Source organism: Lottia gigantea (genome assembly GCF_000327385.1).
Source record: "Lottia gigantea unplaced genomic scaffold LOTGIsca_19, whole genome shotgun sequence".
In the NCBI taxonomy this organism is placed as follows: domain Eukaryota; kingdom Metazoa; phylum Mollusca; class Gastropoda; family Lottiidae; genus Lottia; species Lottia gigantea.
The window spans coordinates 2,688,634-2,696,056 of NW_008708358.1; the positions used below are offsets into that span (position 1 = coordinate 2,688,634).

The following is a 7,423-nucleotide window of genomic DNA, read 5'->3' on the forward strand; positions in this document are numbered from 1 at the left end:
TGCTATGGTTATTCGATGGTCACATGATATAGAGATGTTATTATTATACCTGTAATATTCAAGGTGTATAAATGTATATACTATTTAAGAGCACAAGATAGTTTGAACATATCATTGAAATAAAATGAATTATGTTTGAGCTCTTGAAGAGTTTTTCTTAACAAGATCCATATAGTCATGCTACCAAAGGAGGTCCAGTTATTGGCCTTATAAGTTGTCGCTCACCAGATTGTCAATTGTGTCCAAACCACACCCCAAATTGTCATAATTTGCACAAGGGTTCATATACATGTCAAGCCTGTATTGGGATAGACACAGTCAATCATAGACCTCACTGGAGCTGGGAAAGCTCAGTCGTTTTAACAAAAATCTGGGATAATAGGGTGAGCCTTGATGGCAATAAGATCCTCGTGCCTAGAACCGGTCAGAGTTGAAGAGGACCCTATGTATGCAACACAAATAGCTTGGCAAACAGCTAAAAATTGCAAGCCCAATGAATAAGCTCAAGCAGTTACATTTAAATCCTAATATTGATTAATTCAAAGCAAAGCCATTGTTTCTGCTAATTATCCATCCTTCTAGCATATCCAGTTACTAATAGACAAGGGAATTATTTAACTGTAGTCTGAAGTGACTAAGGGAGCTAACTCCATCAGCACTGAATCTTTAATCGTGAAGGAAGGTTTAGTCTGTTGTATAATTCGTGGCGTGCAAGAAAGGAACAGATTGTAAGATTTGTCTTGAAAATGTCAAGAAATAAGAAGAAGGATGAAGTTAATCCAGACAGGGAGACTACAATCGCTGGTTTGTATGGCGATCTCCAAAAATTGGGGCAGAAACAGGAGTATGCCAAGGCGATCAAGGTTTGCAACCAAAGTAAGTTTCACTCATTGATTTTCCAGATTTTTATTTTTTCAGGTCGTCTAGATCTATACTATCCAGCTGTTTTCCTCTTTGGTCTTTATTTACATGCTTAGCTAATCTAATGTCAACTAATCTAATGATCAACTTGTCCTTGAAGACTTTGCAACGTATGGCCCAGCTTCTTTCAAGCTTCTTTTCACTATTTTGCTGGCACTCCCGTTTAGCCTACCTGGAGTAAAGAAATTTTGAAAAACATTGGTGTTCATGCCTGTCCAGGAAGCCTTAAGGCACCTCAAGACCAAGTCATTTGATAATTATTGTTAATAATTTTTGCTACACATGGGTGAAAGGAGGTGTGAAAATGACACAAAAGAAGCTCGAACAATTCACGATTCAAGTTTATGCATATGGAAAGCTAATTTTTATCCGAAATAATTTAGTTCTAGGTAACAAGGGAGATGAAGTTGAAGCTGTTCAATATAAAATTGTCTGCCAGATGTTACTTGACCAGTTTGAAAATGCATTGGCACTCATACAGAAGAATAAAATTACGTAAGTTTAACGCAAAGTCTGGAACTGTTTTGATAGTCTTAGAGATAATAATTTTTAAGAATCAACTTTTGTCAATAAGAAAATTTGAAAATCAAACTAGGATGTAAAACTCCAATGGTTCATTATGATGTTAATCCCTGCCTGTTGTTTGGTTTTGTAAAAGAAGGGCATAAGGAAATAGTTACTAATTTTTTTTTACTACAGTGGAATGGATTTTGAGAAGGCATACTGTCAGTACAGATTGAACAGAACTTCAGAAGCCCTGAAAACTCTGAGAGCTGTTAAGGATTTAGACTATAGAATGAAAGAATTACTGGCTCAAGTGGTAGGTAGAATATTATTGATTTATGAATATGATCAGATCTCTTTCAGGTACCAATAGTTCATGTTGAATGAAAACTGTGTCTAGTTTCTCAACACTATAAACAGAAGCTGATTGTTATAATTTTAAAATCTTATGTTATTATTTAAGCTATACAGACTTGAAGAATATCAAGAATGTTATGATTTATACAGAGATCTGGTCAAAAACTCAGATGTAAGTAATTCCCTGCAACTTGGTCAGCAAAACTTTAAGAAATTTCATGATTTATAAAACCCAGATCATTCTAATTTGGAAATCATAGCTAGCAGGATGCACAGATTTTGAATATATTGATGAAAAATGTGCATATGTTGAAGAGTTCAATAGAAATTTGGAGGGTACATTATATCCAGCTTTAATAAAACTACTGTTATTTTCAGTCAACATTATTAATATTTTCCTTGAATCTCTTTTTCAGGATGACTGTGAAGTTGAACGTCAGACCAATATGGGAGCTGTTATTGCCTCTCTTGAAATGTGGGATGACCAGGAAATGGTAAAAAGAAATAAAATACATTTTTCTTTTGATAATGATTGCAATTATAAAAGGAAGAAACCTTGCTCCAATGTTCTTTGACTGTGTATGCTGATGTTAACATCTTGAATTAGAAAAAAAACAAAGAGACAAAATACAGTAGCTGTGTAGAAAACATCATGATACATGACCTTGCATATTAGACAAGGAATTTTGTTATGCATTTTCTGCTATTTTCAGGATGATCCAGGGTTTGAAGAAGATACGTATGAGATATGTTATAATAAAGCCTGTCAGTATATTGGTAAAGAAGATTATAAAACAGCAGAAGAGAAACTGAACAAGGCTGAGTCTATATTGCGTGGTGATCAGGAATTAACTGAAGAGGAGCTAGAAGAGGAACTGGGATTGATTAGGTAGGGGAATTCCCTGTTTTAATCAGGCAGTCTATTTGTTTTTTAGTCGGTTGGATATGTAAGACGCTCAAATTAATAAAAACTAAGGCCTTAACAATAAAGTTTTGGAACTTCAGAATAAGTAGAGGATATTTTTATACAATTTGGCGTTTAGTTTTTTTAAATCCAAACAGTTGTTTTCTAACACCAACCCAAAGACGTGGAGATCTAAATATAAGAATTATAGATTATTATTATTATTATTATTATTATTTCAGGGTACAGCAAGGTTATGTTAAACAATGTATTAATAAACCTAAAGAAGCTTCAGAACTTTACAACCTCTGTATGAAATCAAAGTAAGTTGTTATATTTTTTGGCCTCTGATTAATTCACTTCTGAATTTTTGAATTAGTTAGTCAATACAACTTCCCACAGTGTCATGGTCATAAGAATCATCAAAGGAATTATTGAAAATTATAAACTACTTCATTGAAGATGAAAGGGTTTGAACAGTGAAGTTCATCTCTTTACTTGATGGATATTGAACTATTATGCATGACAAACTTCCCCAAACAATTCAGTATATATTTGCTTTTATCTCTTTCAGACCATCTGATCTATCTTTATTAGGTGTTGTTTCTAATAATATAGTTACTATTAATAAGGTAAGAATTGCATTTATCCTTTGAACCCTGAGTGTAAATGAAATATAACGTCATATATCCTGAACTCCAAGTAATAAAAGTAAAAGCGTATGGCTGCTCGGGTATATATTGCGGTAGTGTGTGGCCGGTAAACCAGCTGCTAGGGTTGAAAGACTTCACAGACACTTTTTTAACTTTATAATTATCTTAAAATAAGAATTTTTTTGACAATAAGACTCAGATGAAGGCTTTGAGTTCAACTTGAGAAATTTATTTTATTTTGAATAGGATCAGAATATGTTTGATTCGAAGAAGAAGTTAAAGATTGCTACAGGAGAGAATATACAGAAGAAATTATCCAAGAAACAGAAAGGCTGTATTGTTATCAATCAATGTTTGTTACATATGTACTCAGGCCAGGTCAGTCTTGTCTTAATTTCTTAAACCTCACATACTAACAATTTTAAAAATGGGGTGGGCATGGAAAATATTTTATACAGTTTTATCTCTGTAGCCTTAAGATTACTTAAAATTTTGGAATTGGGTTGATATTTTATATGCCCATATATCTTTTAATAGTAATATATTGTTGGTGCCCCATGGTCAGTTCTTGTTGTATTTCCATGTTCTTGTGGTAATGACCTATTGTATTTCAGGGAGACCAATGTCATAAATTAGCTGAATCATTAATTAAACAGTATCCAGATCTAGATACTCCTGTTCTCATAGAGGCTGCCCAATATGTTAAAGATAAAAAACTCAATCAAGCTATAGAATTATTGAAGGTGAGTGTTTTATCATGATATTTGGTCTTAATGGAGCCTCAGTTTTGGTCGTATCCAATAAATTTTTGTAATTTAACGTATTCCGGTTTGTCATATGCCATATGTCATAATTAGATATTTGTCCAAAAACACAAACTCAGGTATTAGTTTCTATGCCAAAAATCAATACAATATCATCCATTAGTATGTGGTCCTTGCCCTCACTCCTTCCCGAGTATATCTAGTGCAGATTAGGATTTGTTGATTGAGACAGAAGATATCCTCATATGTATTGTCTAAAATGGCGTATTTCACCAAGGTATATTACTTATTTATGTAATATTTTGCATTTGTAGAGCTATGTAGAGAAACACCCTGAACAAGCATTCAGTTTAAAGCTAGTAATAGTACAGCTATATTTAACTCAAGGTTCTATATATCCAGCTTGTGATACTCTGAAATCATTGGGTAATCTACAGTATAAACCTGGAATTGTAAGTTATTCTTCTTATTTTCACCTTATCAACTCTCCATCACTTTCAGAGAGTCCACATAGTCTTGGCTTCTCCTTCTGTAGAAATATTACTTTTTGTCCAAAATCAAAAACCTCATTTCCACTTGGCATTACTTTCTGGGAGACCACATAGTCACAGATGTAAATTTCTTATTTTTGGAAATAAAAAATGCCTTTTAGTTAAATATTAGAAACCTTTATTCCCCACTCCCTCTGAAAGATTTAATCCACCAACCCTTGAGACCTGTTTACTGTGAGATTGTTTAAACAAAGCCATTAACAACTCCATCATTATATTATAGGTATCAGCTCTAGTAACACTGTATAATTCACAAGAAGATAGAGAATCAGCATCAGATGTATTAATTAATGCTGTTAAATGGTACAAAGCTAACGAGGTATTTACTCATTAGTGTTGTTTATTATGATACTTAATTAATGATAAGATTTCACTGACAATATTTTGCTGAAATATGAATAGAGCTCTTGGTGTCAAGTGTTTTTAGCTTACACGACGAAGAAAACCACGCAAGACAGACTCTGATATAGATGCATAACAATGGAATTTTTGAACTAATAAATAAATATTTTTTTTAACTTCAACCTATACCTCTGTTGGAATTAGATATATCTGTTGAATTTAGAGATCTGGGATTGCTTGGATCTTGTGTACCAACTATTCTATTAAATTATCAAGTTTTGTTTTGATGATATTGGTATCTTCCAGCCTAAATCTCCAGAATTGATCACTATAACCAGAGCTAATGCTGATTATCAACTGAAGATTGGTAAACCAAGTATAGCCGCTGGTATGTTAGAGGACCTTAGAAAGTATGTATCTATTAATCTGTATAATATATGTTCATTGAAATATAGTTCAGAAAATTGCAGTATAATTCGACTGTCTTTCATGTATCTACGCAAAATATCTTAAAATCAAAATTCAAGTGTGTTTCAAATTAAGGATGTTTAGCATTACAAATCAAGATTTTCCATAAATTCTCTCTATCCAGATATAATACATTTAATTCTAAGTTATCTTGCTTTATTTGATTATTTTATTTATTTCAGAGCTAATCCCAAAGATTCGAGAGTTCTAGCTCAACTGATCTCAGCTTATTCTACTTTTGATACCAATAAGGCACAACAGTATCCTTTTCAAAACTTATTTGTGCTCTTGCCCAATGGGTGAAAGCCTTTGCTCAGTATTTTAAAACTGTGAAAAACCGCACCCCTTATCAATAAGAAACAGTTGATCACTTTATCCAAGTAGCTTTGAATGAGAGAAAAAATTTCATATGAATATTCATGAATTATTTGTTCACAAGCATGTTGATTGGCCAGTTTGATTATCATGTGACATCATGAATATTTATTGCCTCATTCCCTTATTTGAAATACTTAGTTTAAATTCAAGACAAGTTATAAATCTTTAACCTAGTATTTAGATTAAGTAAAGAACTACCACCAGTAGAAGAAATAGCTAAAGATATAGATGTAGTATTATTAGAAACATCATTCAGTACTCTGGGACACAAATACATGAAAAAAACACAGAAAGCAGAGGCTTCACCTGCTGCGTAAGTTTTATTAAACGATGTTTAAGTCTTGTAATTACATTGACTTGGCCACATTGGTAATGTACTGCCATACTTTGTCAGCTTACCTCATTATCTAACTGTCAACTGCCGAAGGTTCATTGTTCATTTGTATAAGAAACATATTGGCTCTTGCTCTTTGAGGTCTTTGTCGACGCTTGTATGCAGTGTTATTTGAAACCAATCTATTTGATGCCATGGCCAGTGTGTTCAAGACTACGTCCCACCCCTTACTGATAAGGTGATTGAAGGATCAATTTTAATGATTGATTGATTACTGTTAGATGTAATTGAAGATTACCATAAGATTGGGTTTTCTGGTTCTGGCTGATCATTTATTACTTATGTTATATTTACAGAAGTCCAGCTGGAGATGGTTTGATCACCAAGAAGAAGAATAAAAAGAAAAAGAAGGGTAGGTTTGAAATACATAGACATTAAGTGATATGAGCTGTCTAAAGTCTTAATCTTAAGCTGCCCTTACACCAGTTAAGTATGGTTACGAATAAGAATATGTTTAGAACGCAACTCTTATGCAACTTTTCGTCCTGTTCATTGCCCAAATTAAGGAAAATGTATGTCTGGTTTCTAACTCGTATGCTCAAATTATTTCAGGAAAATTACCCAAGAATTATGACGCGAATGTTAGTCCTGCTGATTTAGATCAAGAAAGATGGTTACCACGACGAGAGAGGTCGTATTACCGTGGTAAACGACGAGATAAAAAGAAAGATATTGGTAAAGGAACTCAGGGTAGTTCAGGTCCTTCCGGTGACATGTAAGTCCATATTTTTCAAGGAGCCACTCGTCGGCCATTAGTCACACCTCTTTAGTCTAAAAACTTCACCCATTTTCAGCTAAAACAATGAGACTTAGCCTATAACAATAGATGACTCATTGAATGACACACAATGACAGTTGACTGTGAATAGAGTTCTTGGTAGAAGGGTTGTGGCACAGTTAGAGAGTTAGAATCTCAATATCTTTTACTGAAGTATGTCAGAACAAATGATGATTTCAGTGTGAAGGTCTGGTGACCACAACCATCTTTTCTCAATATTCCAGTTAATAATTAACTCTTTTTTTTAAATATCTAAGTGGTACAGTAAGACCTCTGTACTCCAATTCTTTTAACAATTTAATTGTCTTCTGTTTCAGGGATGCTACAAAAGCCTCACCGAGTACTGCTTCACCGAAAACAGTTACTTCCCCTTCTTCTGATGGCCCGCGACATCGTGGAGGAAATCAAA

At 33.6% G+C, this 7,423-nt stretch overlaps 1 protein-coding gene across 1 annotated transcript; it reads left to right on the forward strand.

Moving 5' to 3' along the window:
- Positions 1-746: 746 nt before the first annotated feature.
- Positions 747-6,955, forward strand: LOTGIDRAFT_114451 (hypothetical protein; the record flags this gene model as incomplete). Its single annotated transcript, XM_009052841.1, has 17 exons — positions 747-876; positions 1,305-1,416; positions 1,621-1,741; positions 1,889-1,954; positions 2,199-2,276; positions 2,496-2,671; positions 2,929-3,009; positions 3,261-3,318; positions 3,586-3,721; positions 3,958-4,082; positions 4,418-4,555; positions 4,878-4,973; positions 5,303-5,406; positions 5,647-5,724; positions 6,024-6,155; positions 6,536-6,588; positions 6,789-6,955. 17 exons carry the CDS (start codon positions 747-749, stop codon positions 6,953-6,955), a joined length of 1,851 nt encoding a protein of 616 aa, XP_009051089.1.
- Between the last annotated feature and the right edge of the window lie 468 nt (positions 6,956-7,423).